The 23,314-nt window shown below is 42.7% G+C and overlaps 2 protein-coding genes across 3 annotated transcripts in view; both read left to right on the forward strand.

Moving 5' to 3' along the window:
• Window positions 1-23,314, forward strand: part of OGT (O-linked N-acetylglucosamine (GlcNAc) transferase) — a 77,322-nt gene that overhangs the window by 48,725 nt on the left and 5,283 nt on the right. For both annotated transcript variants that reach the window (XM_084639999.1, XM_084640000.1), the window contains exons 15-19: window positions 4,647-4,772; window positions 8,816-8,986; window positions 9,125-9,241; window positions 9,325-9,492; window positions 20,909-21,061. In XM_084639999.1, coding sequence (XP_084496125.1) covers window positions 4,647-4,772; window positions 8,816-8,986; window positions 9,125-9,241; window positions 9,325-9,492; window positions 20,909-21,061 — 735 coding nt within the window. The remainder of the gene's footprint in view (window positions 1-4,646; window positions 4,773-8,815; window positions 8,987-9,124; window positions 9,242-9,324; window positions 9,493-20,908; window positions 21,062-23,314) is intronic.
• Window positions 815-1,813, forward strand: LOC311525764 (protein FAM98A-like; the record flags this gene model as incomplete). Its single annotated transcript, XM_084638104.1, is given in 2 exon segments — window positions 815-1,126; window positions 1,130-1,813. Coding segments are annotated over 2 exon segments (996 nt in total).

Raw genomic sequence — 23,314 nt, forward strand, 5'->3', positions numbered from 1 at the left:
TTTTACTACATCTTAAATGATCCTCAGATGCAGAAGCACTCCCTGGGGTCCAAGGATGGCTGTAAATTAGAGTAGTCCTGCAAATCCTCTAATACACATTGGAGCTGGGACTGGCCTGGCAGCTGTACAGCAGCAGGGGATAGCTTAAATTCATCCCCTTGGACCATGCAATATGCAACTGATGTGCCACTTAGAATCTGGGTCTTGAATAAAAATGGTGTATCTGCTAAACTGACAGCAATAGAAATGCTGTTCTTCAAGAGATCCTCTGCATACTTGCACTTGCAAAATGTGTTCCCAAAGCTGCTGAACTTCAGGAACAATTTGGAAAGCACTGCCTGCTGAGTATTTCTCTCAGAACTGAACATTTAATACCTAGCGTGGACCCCGTTCAGCTGTACACTGTTGTTGTGAGCATTACAAACACCTCGCACCTTCTCCTGCAGTATTTACATAGCTGATACAAGAGCCGCCACACTGATGCCATGCAAGCAGCCCTGCTGGAAGATGTAGAGCAGAGCAATTCACAGTTGCTGATGACTGTTTCACATCACCTTGACACAGCTGAGCTCCATTTCTAAGCCCAGGAAACAAGTACTGAATGGTGGGACTGCATCATTATGCAGATATGGGATGGCGAGCAATGACTCAGGCAGCTCCCGGTGCCGGGTGAGAGGTCAGGCTGGGGGCCTGCTCCCCTCCCCTCCCATCTCGCTCTGACATGTCAACCCGGCAGTCTGCTCGGTAACTGCTTGTGCAGAGTGCCAGCTTTATCCTTTGCAAAGAAACAGGCTGGTGGGTGCCAGGGCAGAGGATGGAGTTCGAGCTCATGGAGAGCGACATCCTGGAGTCGTTGGAGGATCTAAGTTACAAAGGTCCATGGTTAGAAGATGAAGCACTGACTCAAGCAGTCTCTGGTGGAGCCAGTTCCCCTGAATTTACCAAACTTGCTACTTGGCTGGTATCTGAGTTAAGGCTATATTGTAAACTAGAAGAAAATGTGCAAGCTACTAACAATCCAAGTGAAGCAAAAGAGTTCCAACTTGAAGTGAGTGGGCTACTGGGAGAAGTGAACTGTCCATATGCATCATTAACATCAGGAGATGTGACAAAACGCCTTCTTAATTAGAAGAATTGCCTCCTGCTGCTCACATACCTCATCTCAGAACTGGAAGCTGCCAAAATGCTGTGTGTGAATGCCCATCCGAAAAAAGCACAAGAAGGAGGTGTTAGCGAGGTCTTTCAGGAGCTAAAAGGCAGTTGTATTGCATTAGGTGTGTCCAAGACTCTGGCCAACATAACTGTGTTCCAGTTGTTCAGTGGAATCAGGGGAAAAAAACTAAAAGAAACCTTAGCAAAGGTTTCACTTGGCCATGTTAGAAAACCTTTACTGAAGAAACCATTGGGACCAGCTTATTGGGAAAAAATTGAAACAATTAACCAAGCCATAGCCAATGAATATGAAGTTTGGACAAAACTGTTAGTGAAACGTTTGGATGTAACTGTGCAGTCCTTTGGCTGGTCAGCTAGAGCTAAGAGTCAAACAGAGAAACTGGCTAAAGTCTACCAACCCAAACGTGCCTTCTTAACTACCAACTGCACTATTTCCATTGCTCACCTCTTGGCAGCTCAGCAAGATTGTCAAAGATTGAGGATAAGCAGTGGGTCTATCCAAGAAAAGACTGTGTTTGCCATTAATAAGGTATTAATGGGCAGAATACCTGACAGAGGGGGCAGACCAAATGAAACTGAGCCTCCACCTCCTGAGATGCCACCATGGCAGAAAAGACTAGTTGCTTACCATATTAACTAGTGATTCTTCTTTGAGTGTTTGCTCATATCGATTCCAATTAGGTTTGCGTGCGCTGTGTGCATGACCGTTGGAAACTTTTCCCCTAGCAGCATCCATCGGGTCGGCTGTGGAGCCTCCTGGAGTGGCGCCTGCACGGCACTCAATATATACCTCAGCCAACCTGGGGCCCCCTCAGTTCCTTCTTACTGCCCGACGGTTGTTGGAACTATGGCATCTTGCTCTGCAAGTTCTCCACGTTTCTCTAGCTCTATAGATAGTTTGTTTGGTTTGTAGTTCTGGTTTTGGTTTTAGTTGGGTTGGTGAGTAACTGTTTTTTCTTTGAATAGTTATCCCTATGGGTGCTCTGCTTCAGGAGCACATGCGCACTCATGCGCCTTTGATCGGAAACTTTCAGTTGCAGCCTGTGTTCTGTGTGCTTGTGCTATGAGTTGAGGGTATCTAGGGAAGATCAGACCCACCACTGGTCCTAGTCCTTCTCAACCACCTGTAGCCTGAGATGAAACCTTGTGTCTGTTGGTTAGCTTTGCTAATCCAGCGTTGTTCTTACCCTACTTGTATTTCTTTTTATTTCAATGTAGTTGTTTTTAACCTGTTTTCTTTCACATTCTGCCCATCTTGGGGGTGGCATTTCCTTTTCCCCCAGTTTCCTGGTTGCCAGCTCCTTGTCTGCCTTAGTTCCCTTGTTTAGTGTTCTCTTTCAGCTCAGGGTATGTTCAACCCCAGGTTTTAAACCTTGCCATGTGTGCAACAGATCTCTTTCCCTCAGCAACGGACATTGCAGTTGCCTTGGGAAGGCCCATATCCTGTCTAAACGTAGGGTCTGCACTGGCTTCAAGATCTGATCTAGGAAGTTGCAGAAAGACAGGCTCATGTTACTCCTCATGGAGTGATCCTTGAGACCAGCTACTGATTCATGTCTGCAGTCCTCCAGGTTTCCCCAAGAGGTCCAGGACACAGTTGAAGATTTCCCTTTTGAATGTCTCAAGTTTTTTTCTGTGGAACTGCTGAAGTCTCTCCACTCGCTATAGGATTCAGGAGCCGCCTCTTGATCATTGGGCATCTACGCTAATTGTGACAAAAAGGAAATGATCACAGACAGCTTAAAGATCTTGTCCCGCACAGTACATATTAGAGGATGGCAGAACCACCCAGGGAGTAGGTTCAGTTTCAGAGGGAAAATTTCTCATCCACTGTCACCACCCAGCCAACAGCTTCCAGTAAACTTTTTTTTTATACGTTGGTTGAAAGCCATGACTCACTCTACCACCTGGACCTGTTGCTGCATCATCCTTTCCAATGGGATTCTTTCCCATTTCAGACCATCATTGGAAAAGTCATTACATCAGGCTACACCATTCACTTCAGACCTGAGTGTATTTATTGGCAGCTCATAGTCATCCTGTGATCAATGTGATGTGGCCATGAAAAAGGCTAATGCAGTCCTAGGATGCATTAGGCAAGATATTTCCAGTAGAAACAGGGAAATGTTAGTACCATTATACAAGGTATTGGTGAGACCTCATCTGGAATACTGTGTGCAATTCTGGTCTCCCATGTTTAAGATGAATTCAGACTGGAACAGGTGCAGAGAAGGGCTACTAGGATGCTCTGAGGAATGGAAAACTTACCTTGAGAGGAGGCCCAAAGAGCTTGGCTTGTTTAGCCATACGAAACGAAGGCTGAGGGGAGATATGATTGCGCTCTATAAATACATCAGAGGGATAAATACCAGGGAGGGAGAGAAGTTATTTAAGCGCCAATGTGGACACAAGAACAAATGGATATAAACTAGCCATTAACAAGTTTAGGCTTGAAATTGAGTGAAGGTTTCTAACTATTGGAGGAATGAAGTTCTGGAATAGCCTTCCAAGGAGAGTCACGGGGGCAGAAATCCTCACTGGCTTCAAGACTCAGCTTGGTAAATTTTTATGGAGGGGATGGTATGGTGAGAGAGCCTACAATGGCACGTAGCCAATCTGTGACTGCTAACAGCAAATATCTCCAACAGCTGGTGATTGGACACTAGATGGGGAGAGCTCTGAGTTACTACAGAAAATGCTTTCCCAGGTGTTTGGTGGGTCTTGCCTACATGCTGTGGGTCTAACTGATTGCCATATGTGGGGTCAGGAAGGAATTTTCCCAGTCAGATGGGCAGAAACCCTTTCCTTTGTAGAACGGGACACGGGTCACTTGCAGATTTAAACTAGTGTAAATAGTGGATTCTCTGTAACTTCATGTCTTTAAACCATGATTTGAGGACTTCAGTAATACAGCCAGAGGTTAGGGATCTGTTATAAGAGTGGGTGGGTGAGAGTCTGTGGCCTGCAATGTGCAGGAGGTCAGACAAGATGATCATGATAGTCCCTTCTGACCTTAGTCTGAGTCTGTGAAAGCAGCTCTCTCACCAACAGAAGTCTCCATAATTGATAAGTATCAGAAGGGTAGCGTGTTAGTCTGGATATGTAAAAGCGGCAGAGTTCTGTGGCACCTTATAGACTAACAGATGTATTGGAGCATGGGTGAATACTCACTCCTCTAGCTCTCTGGGCCTGCTATCATACCAAATGTCTGAGTGAACTTGGACATGCTTGCCCTCAGAGTATTTTTTTCAGGGTTAACTGAGTGACTATTGTCACTCATAGCATCTTTATTTGGGGGAAGTGGATATGAGAAACTTGAGCTAGCTATAAATTTAATCTGAACTATATAGTGCTGTTTAAAGTTTTTCTATATATTAAACTTGTTGGTGTGCTGACTTCTAATCTTGCTTTTGGCCTTTCAGTGATAAAGTAAGAATAATTAGTAATGTATGTTCTTGATTCTTGTATTTTAGATACCATGTAATGGAAAGGCAGCAGATCGCATTCACCAGGATGGGATACACATCCTCATTAACATGAATGGATATACTAAGGGAGCCCGTAATGAGCTGTTTGCTCTCAGACCAGCACCTATCCAGGTAAAGGAATTAAACAGTGTTTGGAGAGCTCTGTCTGATGTAAGAGCATTGCTCAGCATGGTCATAGAACAGGCTGATTTCTCTCTCCTCTCCTTTAAGTTAGGAGTGCTGTGGAAATGGCATGTTGATCCATACGGGACTGAATGAAAGTGAGCATTGCTCTGAAAGGAGTAGTGTATGAATAAAATAATTGTTTGGTTTATATACAATTAGCTCCCTTTTTCCAATATTTATATGTTGAATAATATTCCAAAGGAAAGAATAAACATAGCTTCATGGTTCCTGAGCATGCTAGCATCTTGTTCTGGTGAGAGCAGATATTTTAAGCAATGTTGTCAGTCATGCTGTTTGGTACGAGGCCTCAGCTTTGAATCTTTGCAGGAAGGATACAACTAGGAGAAACCAGTTGTGCCTGGTTTCTGCCTCTGTGGAATTTATTTCCATGAACAAGAATAATTCCATACAGGTTGAGTACATGATTGAATAAGCACAATATTTTTTGGTAACACAGCATCAGATAACGCTGTAAACATTGTGCTGAACCAGGTGCGATTTGAACATGCTGTGGTATACTGACACCAAAGTCCTTACAGTGCATATATGCAAACATACCATGTTCAAATTAAAATAACTCAATACCAACACATAGTGGAAGATTAATGCTACTAAGAGGAAACCCTGGATGGTGGAAATACTCAAGGTAGTGACATTTTAAATATATAGGTGAGCTGGAACTGTTGGATACACCTTTAATCTGTTGTAGATGAGCTACATTTTAAGTTAGTGATCTCAAGCCATGTTATAAAATTCTATAAAGCAAATTTATTTCATTCTGCCATACAAAAGAGTTAGAGCAGTTTACTGTTATCAATATGTGGATACTTACAGGATCTGCAATTCTGTAGTATCCTGATGCCTCTCATCGTTAATGGATTTTATCCTCGCAATACTCCTGGTAGGCAGGGATATTTCATTCCATCGATAAGGAATGGAGAGACAGGGCAGGGCACATCAGGGTGTGGTGGTGGAACTGGGAATTGAATTCTGGTCTCAAGTGTCAGTCCAGTGTCCTGTATGCTAGGCCATCTTTCAATCCTTCACTGCTGCTGTATTGTTGGATAATTGTGTCCTTGGTTTAAAATGCACACTGGATTGATTGAGTTATTTGAACTCATTCTGCACTTGGAGGCTTTCTGTGGCCAACATAGAACTGCCGTTTCCAAAGTTTTTCTGAAAAAATACTGGAAAAATGTAAGTAGGAAGAGATAGCTGTCGTGTTTGTGATTTATTTTACCTTGCCTTAGGTGTGCTAAAACCTTTTAGTACAGATAAGGAGACAGGGTTCCTCAAAGAGCACAAATATTCTTGAAGATACAGTTTGGCCTGTAGACTTTTAATTCTTTAAGGGTACTGTGTACACAGAATTCTCACTCCTGTGTCTCTGTCTCCAATATCAGACTAGGGAGGTCCCAAAGCTAAACAGTCTTGGACTGTTGCAGCATGCACACATATCAGCAGGTAAGCTATTCTTGCCTTGCAGCATGAGTGGTACTTCTCATTAGCAGGGCCCTACCAAATTTATGGTCCATTTTGGTCAATTTCATGGTCATAGGATTTTAAAAATCATAAATGTCATGATTTCAGTTATGTACATCTAAAATTTCACAGTGTTGTAATTGTAGGGGTCCTGACCCAAAAAGAAGTGGGGGGGGGGTCACAAGGTTATTGAAGGATGGGTTGTAGTGTTGCTGCCCTTACTTTTGTGCTGCTCCTGGCAGCAGTGCTGCCTTCAGATCTGGGCAGCTGGAGAGTGGCGGTTGCTGGCTGGGATCCCAGCTCTAAAGGCAGAGCTGTTGCAAGCAGCAGTATAGACGTAAGGATGGCCTGGTATGGTATTGCCACCCTTACTTCTGCGCTGCTGCTAGCAGGGCACTGCCTTCAGAGCTGGGTGCCCAGCCAACAGCTGCCTGAAGTAAGGGTGGCAATACCATGACCTCCCTAAAATAACTTTGCAACTCCCTTACAACTCCCTTTTGGACCCCAATTTGAGAAACGCTGAAATCTGTATAGTATAGGGTAAAAGCACGCAAAAGACCTGGTCTCCTTCCGTGAAATCTGAATTCATGGTCCGTGACATGTTTTTCATGGCACTGAATTTGGTAGGACCCTATTCATTAGTGCTTTCACTTCTGATTTTTCCTACAGATAGTTGAGCAGCTCCTTCTGATTGCTCCTGTTAGCAGCCATAGCTAGTGAGCCTGCTGGTAGGTGATGGATTAATCTTGAGGTTTCCTTGGGATTTTAAATCCTTGTTTCATCTAGTCTTTTTGCAGATTAAAATAAAAATAGATGAAATACACAGGTAGTGAAGAGGTATGCTAATTCAGGAACATATTCAGTGGTATTGTGGAATGCCATACCAAGGGATTCTTGTGGTCAGTCAGCTCAGTAGTGACCTACTCTGATGCATAATCCAATCTGTGGTCCTAATGTCTTCTCTGACCTTTTGATACCAGTTGATGTGCAAAAGAAGAGAGCTGTCCCTTTTACCCATCCATTTCAGAACCTTGCTAAGTGGGACAGAGAGGTTCTCAGATTGGCGCCCATCACCATGGCATCTGTACACCTCCAGGAGTAAGAACAGCAATCTGCCTTTTGCCAGTAGGGAAGGAAGACGTAGATTTTTGTTCCTTGTCCGAGCATAAGTGTGTGTAAGTGTACTGGTTGCAGAAACGCTTCTGCAAAACAATGGGAGTAGTCTTATTTACTAGATGCTGACTTTGGTATCTGGCACTGAACAGCCTTGTATCCTATAAAGCAGATCTGAATCAGTTGAGTCGTCAGTGGGTAGATGTTTCAATTAGTTGGTCTGAGAAAAGGATAGTTTAAGCTAAACACCACCTTGAATGTCCTTCTGTGAGGTTCTTGAAGCAGTGCAAATGCTGGTCTGTTAGACGTTTTGGACTCGCTGCTCTACTGTTGCAGCTATATGTGATAACTGTTTTTCAAAAGAGCCAACCGGCCCAAAGAAGACCTACAAATGTGTGAAAATTGTCACTGACTGTAAAATGATTTATGGGTTTTCATTTAATTTTGGGCTTTCATTTAATTTTGGGCTTGTTCACTCTTACCATCTCACCTCCATTTAACTAGTAGTGGTTGTGAACCCTTTCCTCTTTGCAGGGTTCCTTTGGGACTGCATCCCTCTTGGATGTTCAGGAAACCCTGTGTGCCTAGCTCCTCTTGTGTACTTGGGGCAATCTGCTCCTTATTTCCCCTCCCCTCTGGAAAAAGCAGAAGTGGCTCGAGCCTTTCCTCCCACAACAAAAAAGCAGCATCTCCTAACTCTCTGCTCTTAGCTATTCCACTTCCCTTCTAGAAAACTAGCATTGCTGCTGCTATGTAAGCTGCTAGGTTCCTTCTCCCAACCTATCCCACCCCCACATATATCCAGAGGAGGAACCAGTGGCTTCCTGGCCCTGCTTGTGTGGATGAAGTGTCTGTTTTTAACACCCTGCTGAATGCAGTGGGACAAATCCAACCTATGCTGTCATACAGTACACTAATCAAAGGAGGAAGAGACTAATGGTAAAAAAAATTTAAAGCACCTTATGTCCTTTTGACTTTCAATGAGACTTAGGTTCATAAGTCACATGAGCAGCATGGAGAATTAGCTTAAATCTTGACAAGGGGGAGAGAAACCTGAGGACCGTCTAATTCCAGGCCACTGCAGTCTCCAAACAGGTCAAAGAAACTGAGGTGACTGGTTAATACCCAACTTCACAACTGAGTATAGCTGACTCTGTGTCCTTGATGGATTTCTGGCCATAATTGTCACAGGGTGTGTTTTTTTGTTTTTTTTTTAATTTGTCATTATTCCAATGATTGGCGACAATTCTCTCATTTTGTCGGGTTTCAGCCATTTGAGAATCCGTGTGAGAACCTTGGTAGAAAGATGCTGAATCAGAGCAGGTTATACAGTTGCACGTATGGTTTGTCCACACTTGAGATTAAAATCTGTTGCTTTTTGGCTTGGCTTGTAGGCTATGTGGCTGGGATACCCTGGAACCAGTGGAGCGCTGTTCATGGATTATATCATCACAGATCAAGAAACTTCCCCAGTTGATGTGGCAGAGCAATATTCTGAGAAACTGGCTTACATGCCAAACACTTTCTTTATTGGAGACCATGCTAATATGTTCCCCCACCTGAAGGTAAGAGACAGCGATGGAAAGGAAAGCCAATAGTATTGATTATCTAGTGGGGACTTGCGCTTCTCTAGGAACTTATATTCAGTACAGTAGTTTGGCAATGGAATGTTGTAAATTGAAACTTGTTTTCTTGCTCCATAGAAAAAAGCAGTCATTGATTTCAAGTCCAATGGCCATATTTATGATAACAGGATTGTTTTGAATGGCATAGACTTGAAGGCATTCCTTGACAGCCTCCCTGATGTCAAAATTGTTAAGGTGAGAACTTCACTTCTTTGCACTCTGCCCTAGTAGACTGAACGCAGCATTTTCTCACTGATGAATCTTGCACGATTTCTTAGATGAAGTGCCCTGATAGTGGAGACAATGCAGACAGCAATGCTGCCCTCAGTATGCCAGTCATTCCTATGAATACAATTGCAGAAGCTGTGATTGAGATGATTAATCGTGGACAAATTCAGATAACAATCAATGGATTCAACATTAGCAATGGACTAGCAACTACACAGGTGAGGCCAAGTAGGATAGAAAACTGTTTTTCTCCTCCCTCTTTATTCCCTTGTAACTTCTCTTCCCTCCATCTTGAATCAATATTTTATTTTTTCTCATAATATAAATTAATCCCTTGAGTTTTTAAATGATTTTGTTACTCTTCTTTGAATTTTCTTCATTTTAGCTACCTGTTGTGAAAAAGGGGACAAACAGAATGCAGATTTCTGGGTCTTATCATGCCAGTGCTGTGTAGCTGGACAAATTACATGTTTTGCCTTTCCATATGCAGTTCTAAATCAAATTAGTTCTTCTTCTTGCCAGATCACATTGCAAGCTCATATCTAATTACCCTCTCAATCTTCCCACTTAAACTGTTTTAGACATTGCCATACAGCTGTCTTAATTTGCATTTTTTCAGATGTAATGTTTTTCTGCCCATATTTCTAAAGTCTCTGGGTTCTATTATATCTTCAGAACACTTCTGAATTACCATTGTGTGTGAATTTTCTTAAGTCTTCCAAATGATTAAAGATGTAATATGACTGGATGTAATTAACTGAAGCACCCCACTAGATAAACCTCAACTCGATATGTAATTTTTTGTTCCTTGTTTATGGCCCTCTAATCCGTCCTTACTATGTATGATCATGTCCTATTAAAGCCAGTTGTTTTAAGTGCTGATCCTGTGCTTATTGCTGTACAAGACCAATGTACATATAGTCCTTGCCCCAAGGAGTTTACTATCTAAAACAGTAAAGAAACCAGAGGAACTACAAGAGATTGCAAGATAGCGTATTTAAAATTTTAAGTGGCCTCTGCACATTCCTACACTTGGGATATGTTGGTGGTGTAGCTTGGACTGATGGAACCTTCTAATAGCAAGGTCTAGTGGAACATGCTCGTGCCTTCAGAGCCATAAGGGAAGGAGCAGAACATCTGAAGAGTAGACTGTGGAAGGGGTTGTGGCACACTGTCCACCTCAGTTCCTTCTAACCCTGGTAACAGATGGACCAGCAGCCTAGCTGGGTCCTTGGACCCACATTTGCACAAGTGCATCATTCCTGGGGTCAGTGCTGCCTTATTTTGCTTAGTTATTTTCTTGTTTGTTTTTTTTTAACAAAATACTTTGGCAAATGTCATTAGTTCTGACGCACTGGAACCATAGATGGAGAAACCATAGTTCAAGAGAGATGCCTCTTGCTCTGCTGCTTTTCCTAATACAAATGCACATGTGCATTGTTTGGCTTCCTTTGAGGAAGGTCATTTGCCTTCTCATTGTTCCATATGCAGCACCTTCTCACTCTGGGCCAGAAAGGAGCATCAGAATCCTCTCCACGCTGTATCATTGCAGGAAGCATTAGTGGGTAAACGTTCTGGTTCCAAAACATAAGAACAGCCATATTGGGTGAGACCAAAGGTCCATCCAGCCCGGTATCCTGTCTACCGACAGTGGCCAATACTAGGTGCCCCAGAGGGAGCGAACCTAACAGGTAATGATCAAGTGATCTCTCTCCTGCCATCCATCTCCACCCTCTGACAAACAGAGGCTAGGGACACCATTCCTTACCCATCCTGGCTAATAGCCATTAATGGACTTAACCTCCATGAATTTATCCAGTTCTCTCTCAAACCCTGCTATAGTCCCAGCCTTCACAACCTCCTCAGGCAAGGAGTTCCACAGGTTGACTGTGCGCTGAGTGAAGAACTACTTCCTTTTATTTGTTTTAAACCGGCTGCCCATTAATTTCATTTGGTGGCCCCTAGTTCTTATATTATGGGAACAAGTAAATAACTTTTCCTTATTCACTTTCTCCACACCACTCATGATTTTATAGACATCTATCATATCATCCCTTAGTCTCCTCTTTTGCAAGCTGAAAAGTCCTAGCCTCTTTAATCTCTCCTCATATGGGACCCGTTCCAAACCCCTAATCGTTTTAGTTGCCCTTTTCTGAATCTTTTCTAATGCCAGTATATCTTTTTTGAGATGGGGGGACCACATCTGTAAGCAGTATTCAAGATGTGGGCATACCATAGATTTATATAAGGGTAATAAGATATTCTCTGTCTTATTCTCTATCCCTTTTTTAATGATTCCTAACATCCTGCTTGCTTTTTTACTGCCGCTGCACACTGCGTGGATATCTTCAGAAAACTATCCATGATGACTCCAAGATCTTTCTCCTGATTAGTTGTAGCTAAATTAGCCCCCATCATATTCTATGTATAATTGGGGTTATTTTTTCCAATGTGCATTACTTTTTATTTATCCACATTACATTTCATTTGCCATTTTGTTACCCAAGCACTTAGTTTTGTGAGATCTTTTTGAAGTTCTTCACAGTCTGCTTTGGTTTTAACCATCTTGAGCAGTTTAGTATCATCTGCAAACTTTGCCACCTCACTGTTTACCCCTCTCTTCAGATCATTTATGAATAAGTTGACTAGGATTGGTCCTAGGACTGACCCTTGGGGAACACCACTAGTTACCTCTCTCCATTCTGAAAATTTACCATTTATTCCTACCCTTTGTTCCCTGTCTTTTTTTTTTTTTTTAACCTGTTCTTAATCCATGAAAGGATCTTCCCTCTTATCCCATGACAACTTAATTTACGTAAGAGTCTTTGGTGAGGGACCTTGTCAAAGGCTTTCTGGAAATCTAAGTACACTCTGTCCACTGGATCCCCCTTGTCCACGTTTGTTGACCCCCTCAAAGAACTCTAATAGATTAGTAAGTCATGATCTCCCTTTACAGAAACCATATTGACTTTTGCATAACAATTTCTGTTCTTCTATGTGTCTGACAATTTTATTCTTTAGCCCGGTACTGACGTTAGACTTATCAGTCTGTAATTGCCAGGATCACCTCTAGAACCCTTCTTAAATATTGGCGTTACATTAGCTATCTTCCAGTCATTGGGTACAGTATCCGATTTAAAGGACAGGTTACAAACCATAGTTAATAGTTGCACAATTTCACATTTGAGTTCTTGCAGAACTCTTGGGTGAATACCATCTGGTCCTGGTGACTTTTTACTGTTAAGTTTCTTAGTTAATTCCAGTACTTGAAGGACAGCCTCCGCTCAGACCCCTGATGGGATTAAAAAGCCCGGTAATGTCCCATTTCAGGCATTTGCCTCTGTGCTTGGAACAAAACCTAAGGTCCCAGTCGTCGTGCATATGTAAAGATTAGATCCAACCAAACATGCTTTAAAATCAGCTGGTCTGGATTACTTGCATCCAAGAGTTTAAAAAGATCTGGCTGAAAAGCTTGCTGGACCATAATGTTGATTTCCCCCCCAGACGTTGATTCTGTCAAACTATCTTTATTTCTTTCCTTTTTTTTTTTTCCTTAAATTATACTAATCTTGAAAAAGAAATTGATATGATATACTTAATCAAAATGTCATGGAGTACCAAGTCAAATGCCTTATAGAAGTTTAAGAATTTAGAACAATACAAAATTAACATGGCACACATTAAATGGATTAAAAGCTGGTTAACTGATAGCTCTTAAAATGTAATTGTAAATGGGGGATCATCATCGAGCAGCTGCTTTTGCAAAGTGGTCCTGCAGGGATCCGTTCTTGGACCTGTGCTGTTTAACTTTCATCAATGACCTGGAAGAGAACATAAAATCATAACTGATAGTTTACATATGACACAAATTGGAGTGGTAAATGATGGGCCACTGATAGAGTGATCTGGATTGCTTGGCAAGCTAGGTGTAAGTAAACATGTTTTAATATGGCTAAATGTACACGTATCTAGGAACAGAGTGTAGGCTATACTTACAGGATGAAGGACTCTATCCACCTTAACCCCTCAATCTTTTTCGGTCACTGCTTCCTAGGATAAACAGCTGAGTAACACTGTGGCCAAAACGGCTAATATGCATTTGGCACTGGTGTGACCACTGCTGCAATACTGCATCCAGTTCTGGTATCCTCCTTGAATTATGGATGTTGCTAAATTAGCGAGGGTTTAGAGAAGAACCAGGAGAATACTTAAAGCTTAGAAAATATGCCTTTATAGTGAAAGACATAAGGAGCTCAGTCTACTTATATCAACAAAGAGAAGATTAAGAGGCAACATGATGAATCTTTTAGTATCTATGTGGGGAACAAATATTTGATCATAGATTCTTCAGTCTAACTGACTAAGGTCAGTCTAGATCAGGGGTTCTCAAACTGGGGGTTGGGACCCCTCGGGGGTCACGAGGTTATTACATGGGGGGTCGCGAGCTGTCAGCCTCCAGCATTTATAATGGTATTAGAATCATAGAATATCAGGGTTGGAAGGGACCCCAGAAGGTCATCTAGTCCAACCCCCTGCTCGAAGCAGGACCAATTCCCAGTTAAATCATCCCAGCCAGGGCTTTGTCAAGCCTGACCTTAAAAACCTCTAAGGAAGGAGATTCTACCACCTCCCTAGGTAACGCATTCCAGTGTTTCACCACCCTCATAGTGAAAAAGTTTTTCCTAATATCCAATCTAAACCTCCCCCACTGCAACTTGAGACCATTACTCCTCGTTCTGTCATCTGCTACCATTGAGAACAGTCTAGAGCCATCCTCTTTGGAACCCCCTTTCAGGTAGTTGAAAGCAGCTATCAGATCCCCCCTCATTCTTCTCTTCTGCAGACTAAACAATCCCAGCTCCCTCAGCCTCTCCTCATAAGTCATGTGTTCTAGACCCCCTAATCATTTTTGTTGCCCTTCGCTGGACTCTCTCCAATTTATCCACATCCTTCTTGTAGTGTGGGGCCCAAAACTGGACACAGTACTCCAGATGAGGCCTCACCAATGTCGAATAGAGGGGAACGATCACGTCCCTCGATCTGCTGGCAATGCCCCTACTTATACAGCCCAAAATGCCATTGGCCTTCTTGGCAACAAGGGCACACTGCTGACTCATATCCAGCTTCTCGTCCACTGTCACCCCTAGGTCCTTTTCCGCAGAACTGCTGCCTAGCCATTCGGCCCCCTAGTCTGTAGCGGTGCATTGGATTCTTCCGTCCTAAGTGCAGGACCCTGCACTTATCCTTATTGAACCTCATCAGATTTCTTTTGGCCCAATCCTCCAATTTGTCTAGGTCCTTCTGTATCCTATCCCTCCCCTCCAGCGTATCTACCACTCCTCCCAGTTTAGTATCATCCGCAAATTTGCTGAGAGTGCAATCCACACCATCCTCCAGATCATTTGTGAAGATATTGAACAAAACCGGCCCCAGGACCGACCCCTGGGGCACTCCACTTGACACCGGCTGCCAACTAGACATGGAGCCATTGATCACTACCCGTTGAGCCCGACAATCTAGCCAGCTTTCTACCCACCTTATAGTGCATTCATCCAGCCCGTACTTCCTTAACTTGCTGACAAGAATACTGTGGGAGACCGTGTCAAAAGCTTTGCTAAAGTCAAGAAACAATACATCCACTGCTTTCCCTTCATCCACAGAACCAGTAATCTCATCATAAAAGGCGATTAGATTAGTCAGGCATGACCTTCCCTTGGTGAATCCATGCTGGCTGTTCCTGATCACTTTCCTCTCATGCAAGTGCTTCAGGATTGATTCTTTGAGGACCTGCTCCATGATTTTTCCAGGGACTGAGGTGAGGCTGACTGGCCTGTAGTTCCCAGGATCCTCCTTCTTCCCTTTTTTAAAGATGGGCACTACATTAGCCTTTTTCGAGTCATCCGCGACTTCCCCGGTTCGCCACGAGTTTTCAAAGATAATGGCCAATGGCTCTGCAATCACAGCCGCCAATTCCTTCAGCACTCTCGGATGCAACTCGTCCGGCCCCATGGACTTGTGCACGTCCAGCTTTTCTAAATAGTCCCGAACCACCTCTTTCTCCACAGAGGGCTGGCCATCTACTCCCCATGTTGTGATGCGCAGCGCAGCAGTCTGGGAGCTGACCTTGTTAGTGAAGACAGAGGCAAAAAAAGCATTGAGTACATTAGCTTTTTCCACATCCTCTGTCACTAGGTTGCCTCCCTCATTCAGTAAGGGGCCCACACTTTCCTTGGCTTTCTTCTTGTTGCCAACATACCTGAAGAAACCCTTCTTGTTACTCTTGACATCTCTTGCTAGCTGCAGCTCCAGGTGCGATTTGGCCCTCCTGATATCATTCCTACATGCCCGAGCAATATTTTTATACTCTTCCCTGGTCATATGTCCAACCTTCCACTTCTTGTAAGCTTCTTTTTTATGTTTAAGATCCGCTAGGATTTCACCATTAAGCCAAGCTGGTCGCCTGCCATATTTACTATTCTTTTGACTCATCGGGTCGAAAATACTTATATTTAAGTATTAAATATACTTTAAAGTGTTTTTAATGTGTAAGGGGGGTCGCTTGCTTTGTGAAAGGGGTCACCAGTACAAAAGTTTGAGAGCCAGTGGTCTAGATCCAAACGTCAAGATCCAGTGCCTGGAAGTTAGATAGACAAATTCAGACTGGAAAATAAGATGTAAATTTTTAACAATAAGGGTAACTATCCAGTGGAACAGTTTTACCTACAGTTTTGGTGGATTCTCCATCTGTTTTGAAATCAAGATAAGATTTTTTTTTTTTAAAGATATATGCTCTAGTTCAGAAGGAATTATTTTGGGGGAAATTCTATGGTCTTTTTTATGTAGGAGGTTAGATTGTGAATTTTGGCTTTTCATATAATTAAGCCATTGTTATGACTCATAGAAAACACCTCAAATCCACACTTATACAGAATCAAACCACTCATGGTGTGACATCTTTTCTTGGATCAGGGGAGCTAGAGATTGTAATCAACACTCTGTTCCAATATTTCAGACTGGAAGATCACCTTTCTTATATGGCATGAGGTAATATTAGCCTTGTCTAAGGTTTTGCCCTGTATTTAAAAGGGCTGAAGAAAGGCAGCCATCTCCCAAAATGGTTCAAGGGAAGTGCCCTGCATCAGGGGTCTCTTGTCTGGATCAGTTGCTAGGTCCAATGTTGAGGGAACAGTCTCCTTTACTTGTGAGCTGTTCAGATATAGATGCTATCTGTCTCCCTCTTTTGTTTTTTATATCCCCCCCCATCACTATAGTATCTTAGCTCTTCACAGTTTTTAATGTAGTTATTCTTACATCCGCTCTGGGGTAAAGAAGAGCTAAGTGGCTTGCCCAAGGTCACACAGGAAGTCTTTAGCAGAGCAAGGAATTGAACTTGGGTCTCCTAGTCCTAGGCTAGTGCTCTAACCACTGGACCACCCTTCCCCTTTGGATCTGAATGTTCAAACTTTGCAACATAGCAGTGTGAATTCATCATTGTCTTTCCTTCCAGAAGATATACTACAATTTTGTGAACTCTTAAAAGCAGGACTGCTGTATTGAAGAGTGTTATGAACATACCTGTACTTCACCCAGAAATGTTCCGATTGGACTTGACTAAATGAGGCCATGGAAGCGTCCTCTGTTAATATAGGAATATATCCAATCTGTAGAGCTACGACTTAATGCTCTCTTCATACTTTCACAAAGGCAGTGTTACAATTTCTATTTAACTGAACCTCTTTAACCTACTGTATGGCAGTAGGAGTACTACTTGTCAAATACATGAGCATGGGAATATGCAGAGGCCACGTGAAGAAATGAAAGATACTCACCTGTAATTGGCATTCTTTGAGATGACCTACACACTTTCCTTCCTCAGTCGTAATTTCAACTTGAGACTGTAGGAGGAGGCGGTAGTAGGAGAAACTATGCCCTGCCCCCTTTATAGCTCTGTCCTCCAGATGTTTAGAGCTGCGAGGGGAAGGGCAGGAAGTGTGCAAGTGCTCTAGTAGGTTTTGTTCCAAGAAGGTTCCACTAATCCAAGTTGCACCATGTTAGGGGGCTTATTCCTTCACCCACTTACTTCCCTGGTCCTTCTCGCATGAACAGAGAGCAACAATACCCGAAGTCCAAAGGTGCAAACAATTCAATGTTTATTGGGGTGAACTTCCAGCAAGCATGATTCCAGTTTCCGTCGTTAGTGTCCCCCTTCCCAGCTCTGACAACACAGAGCCTTACCTGTGTCCCTGTTCCCATTCCTGCCCTTAACTAAACATGATTCCAATTTCCCCACCCCTGTTCCCATTCCCACCCCCCACTCACTTCCTGATTGACTGCAGACTATATAGTAAAACTTGAGTTCTGCTTAGCTATACCTTAACCAATCATTTTACTGATTATTTAACCAATTATATCCCACCACCTTAATTAGTTTACACCCAGCAAAATTAATTATACGGCAGACAGGAACAATCACAGAACCAGACAGAGATTATGCAGACAAACAATAGGGAAATGGCGACTACAGTGATAGAACAACAAAGAAATGAGGATTTCACATCCCAGCTATTGATAAGTGAGTTCTTGCCAGACAGGATGCTATCAAACTAAGTTTCCTTTTACATCTTCTAGGCACTTCCCTTTCTCTGGAGGCGATAGGCATTATCAGGACAGGATTGTATTCCTAACAGCCCAATAGCACCTTCTTTCAATGTGACTAGTTTAGAAGGTGAGGATCTGACCATTCGCTTCCCAGCTTATGGCTGCCTCTGCTGCTTAGCCAAAGGCCTTAACCTAAGAACAGGGCCTCAGACAGACACAGTAAGAGAAAGCTCTTACACTGGCAGACAATGATTTTGATTCTTTCTTTTATACCTCTATAACTAGCCAAGTGATAAGAATACACCTAATTTCTTAGAGTATAGGCCTTTACGGACAGGCCTGAATATTTGTATCCTAACACGCCATGAATACATTTCTAGTGTGTGAACGTGCAGCTATGTCTCAAAGTATTTTGGTTACAAGTGAGTAACCTTCCTTTTCCTCATATTTGACATAACTTGAATCAACTCTTCAGGTAAAAATAACCAGGAGTCTGGTGGCACCTTAAAGACTAACAGATTTATTAGGGCATAAGCTTTCGTGGGTAAAACACCACTTCAGATGCATGGAGTGAAAATTACAGATGCAGGCATTATATAATGACACATGAAGGGACGGGAGTTACCTCACAAGTGGAGAACCAGTGTTGACAGGGCCAATTAGATCAGGGTGGATGTAGTCCACTCCCAATGATAGATAAGGTGGTGTCAATTCCAGGAGAGGCAAAGCTGCTTTTGTAATGAGCCAGCCAGTCCCTATTCAAGCCCAAATTAATGGTGTTAAATTTGCAAATGAATTTTAGTTCTGCTGTTTCTCTTTGAAATCTGTTTCTGAAGTGTGTTTTTGTTCAAGTATAGCTACTTTTAAATCTGTTATAGAATGTGAGGGATCGTTTTCCAGGATAGGTTGTAGATCATTGATTATGTGCTGGAGAGGTTTTAGCTGGGGGCTGTATGTGATGGCCAGTGGTGTTCTGTTGTTTTCCATTTAGCCACCAATGCCATAAGGTGGGGTGCCTCAGTTTCCCCTTCTACATAGCAGCATGGGCCTGTTATGCTTTTGCTGCTGTGCCAAGCTTCCAATCTGTTTACAGGTATAGGCTGAAAAGTAACATGCTTGTGGGGCTGTGTTGTCACCATCCCTAGCATGTACAACACTTTCTTCCACAAATCAGGTATGTCCCACATCTTTAAAGCATTAACCACTAGTATTAACTCCTTTGTTTTAACCCATGGATGAATTAGCAAGACACAAGATTAACAGCAAATCTACGGTGGACAGGCTTTGTTCACATGATTTAGCTTGTTTAGTGTCTACTGCATTTTCCTAGTTCTTTATGCCCCCGGTATGCACTGTGATGCAGATTCTTCTGCCACTTTGGAGAAGGCTTTTAATTCAGGCATGTGTTCGGGGCTTTGGCAGGGAAAGGGAATACTGCAACCGTGCCTGCCCTTGACCTCTCCCTCTAGAATTTCTCTGGGCTGGACCCCACTCCCTTGTGAAGTTTCACCCATACAGAGAGATTTCCCCTTCGGTCTTGGAGAGAGAGCTTCATCTCTTACAAGCGTAGCAAGAACATCATCTTTTAATGGAGTGTCTTGGATTGGTAAAACCCCTTTGGACGCCCCACTTTCAGTTCCCAAAAGGTCAGCTGGATGAACTCCCCCCTCCTGGAGATCTGACCCCCAGTTTTCCCTTAATGGAAGTATACTTATGAATGTATATATGACATAACTAGAATGTGTTTTATGCTACATATGCCATGTAACACATCTCTGTAAAGGTTATGATCTACTGAATCTATTAATCCTATTTGTATGCATGTATCACTTTGGTATTCGAAGTTATGAATATTGGTTGCATACTTTGATTCTGAGTAGGTTTTAGTGAAGCAGTTGGACAGCTTCCTGAGAAACGACTATTCTCAGTAAGTGCCCAGTCAAGAAGACCTTAAGCCAACAATGAACTTGGAGATGCCAGTCCACATCTGGGCTTTCCCAGGAATGTGGCTTGGCTGGTAATGAACTCAGTAATGCATGGACATATGACTTGCCCAGGTGACTCCAAAACTCCATTGTGTAGCTGGACTTTGCATAGGAGAGAGGAGAGGGTCTCCACCCACAAGAGAGAGTCTATTTAAACCCTTGGGAGACACCTCCATTTTGTCTTCAGCTGAGTAAAGAGAGAGCCTCTCCACCCCCAAAGATACCTGAAAGAAACTGGAACAAAGGACAGTATCTACAGGGGGTGTGTGTGATTGCTGGACCCAGACTAGAAGGAGATTAGTCTGTAAAAGGAAGCTTACTGGAACTGGTGAGGTTTTTATCTGTATTCAGTTTGATTAGATATAGACTTGCGTGTTTTGTTTTATTTTGCTTGGTAATTCACTTTGTTCTGTCTGTCACTACTTGGAACCACTTAAATCCTACTTTCTGTATTTAATAAAATCACTTTTTACTTATTAATTAACCCAGAGTATGTATTAATACCTGGGGGGCAAACAGCTGTGCATATCTCTCTATCAGTGTTATCGAGGGTGAACAATTTGAGTTTACCCTGTGTAAGCTTTATATAGTGTAAAATGGATTTATTTAGGGTTTGGACCCCATTGGGAGTTGGGCATCTGAGTGTCAAGGACAGGAACACTTCCTAAATTGCTTTCAATTAAGCCTACAGCTGTTAGGGGACGTGGTTCAAATGTGGGTCTGGCTCAAACCAGGCAGGGCATTGAAGTCTTAAGATGCCAGGGCAGGAAAACAGGAGCAGAAGTAGTCTGGGCACATCAGATGGTAGCTCCCAGAGGGTTTCTGTGATCCAACCCATCACAGCCCTAATAAAGCTGTTAGTCTTTAAGGTGCCACCAGATTCCTTGTTTTTGTGGATACAGACTAACACGGCTACCTCCGATACTTAACTTTTCAGGTAAGAATTTATGCTGTTAAACACTTTACTGGATTATTTCATTAGGTATCCTGTGGTCTGAATTTCAGTGCTCTAAATTAGCTGTATAGTTGAACTTTCTTATGTTCTTCCTAGATTAACAACAAGGCAGCAACTGGAGAAGAGGTTCCACGTACCATCATTGTTACCACCCGCTCTCAGTATGGGTTACCAGAGGATGCTGTTGTGTACTGTAACTTTAACCAGCTATATAAGATTGACCCTTCCACTTTACAGATGTGGGCTAATGTGAGTAGTTACGTTTGCTACGAAGTCTCAGATCAGAACTCCATAATTTGACTGCTGTTTTGTTTACAGGAACGGTTTTAAAATGAGCAGCAGATCTTTAACTTAAATTGCCCTTGTTCAGGTCAGGGAAAGATTTCAGTTTCCTTGCTTGGTTTGTTGAGAATATTTATTTGGGATGAACCTTTTTGAATCCTTACAACATTCTCCGGAATAGGGGATTGGATGATCATGGGATTTGGAATCTCTTTGAGTCTCATTATAAATCTGATCCGAGTTGAGTGAAAATTGTTATGCTTCTGAGAGTTTTTTTCCATAGGAATTGTGTAATAAGCTGTTTAGTCCTGTCCAGTTTACACCACAACTGGCACTTATTCGCACCATTATCTGTGCTCTTACCTGACAAGTCCACCATTAGATGGGTACAGAGGCTGAACATCTCACTTCTGGTCAGAGTGACAGGGAATGGATCACTTGATTACCTGTTCTGTTCATTCCCTCTGATGTACCTGAGATTGGCCACTGTCAGAAGGACACTGGGCTAGATGGACCCTTGGTCTGACCCGGTATGGGTGTTCTTACGTTGAGTCATACTGATGAGGCACTGTAAGGAAGTTTCGCACTGCTGATAAATGCAAAGTAATGCACATTGGAAAACATAATCCCAACTATACATATAAAAAGATGGGGTCTAAATTAGCTGTTACCACTCAAGAAAGAGATCTTGGAGTCATTTTGGATAGTTCTCCGAAAACATCCATTCAATGTGTAGCAGCAGTTAAAAAAGAAAACAGAATGTTGGGAATCATTAACGGATAGATAAGACAGAAAATATCATATTGCCTCTATATAAATCCACATCTTGAATACTGTGTGCAGATGCGGTTGCCCATTCTCAAAAAAGATATATTGGAATTGGAAAAGGTTCAGAAAAGGGCAACAAAAATTATTAGGGGTATGGAACAGCTGCCGTATGAGGATAGATTAATACAACTGGGACACTTCAGCTTGGGGGATATGATATGATAGTGGTCTATAAAATCATGACTGGTATGAAGAAAGTAAGTAAGGAAGTGTTATTTACTCCTCATAACACAAGAACTAGGGGCCACCAAATGGAAATTAATAGGCAGCAGGTTTAAAACAAACACGTATTTTTTCACACAACACACACTGAACCTGTGGAACTCCTTGCCAGAGGATGATGATAAGGCCAAGACACTAACAGGATTCAAAAATGAATTAGATAAATTCATGGAGATTAGGTCCATCAATGGCTATTAGCCAGGATGGGCAGGGATGGGGCCCTACCCTCTGTTTGCCAGAAGCTGGGAATGGGCAACAGTGGATGGATCACTTGATGATTCCCTGTTCTGTTCATTCCTTCTGGGGCACCTGGGATTGGCCACTGTTGGAAGACACGATATTGGGCTAAATGGACCTTTGGTCTGACCAAGTATGGCTGCTGTTATGAACTACTGCATAATGCTCCCTGTAAGTAAATTGGAAACTTCAGTCTCTGAGGCTGTGACTCCAGCATTTTCACGAACGCTAAATATACCTCGTCGTTTCATCTGCTGTGGGTACACACCCCTTTATGCTGCTGTTTGTCTTATTAAAATTAACTGGCAAATGTTACTTCCACCCAAACTGTGGTACAAAAGTGAAATGAGAGGTGCATGCTGTATGCACTTCAGGTCGTATTTCAGAAGTTTGCACTTACATTTTGAAGCATTGTGTGACTGACTTTGACTTTCACTTTGAAAGTGAGGCATTTCACAAATCCAATTTTTTCAGTCTTTCCTTGTAGGTCATGTTTTCTAGACCTTTAATCCTTTTTATTGTTCTCCCTCTTCACTTCCTCTAGTTCTGTGGTTCTCAAAATTCATTGCACTGCGACTTCCTTCTGACAACAAAAATTACTACCTCACCCTGGGAGGGGGAACTGAAGCCAAGGCCCAAGCCCTGCCAACGGAGTTTGGGGGTGAGGAAGGAGGGGTGTGAATCCCTTGGGCTTCGGCTTCAACCCATTCCCAGGAGTTGCCAGCCCAGGAGACCCCATTTAAACAGGGTTGCCACCCACTTTGGGTTCCCAGCCCACAATTTGAGAACGGCTGCTCTAGTTTGTCCACATCTTTCCCCAACTGTGGTTACTAGAACTGCACACAGCACTCCAGCTAAGGCCTTATCAATCAGTGCTGAGTAGAGTGGGAGAATTACATCTTCTGTCTTGCTTACAGCACTCCTGCTAATAGA

This window comes from Lepidochelys olivacea (assembly GCF_965140295.1).
Source record: "Lepidochelys olivacea isolate rLepOli2 genome assembly, chromosome: 9".
In the NCBI taxonomy this organism is placed as follows: domain Eukaryota; kingdom Metazoa; phylum Chordata; order Testudines; family Cheloniidae; genus Lepidochelys; species Lepidochelys olivacea.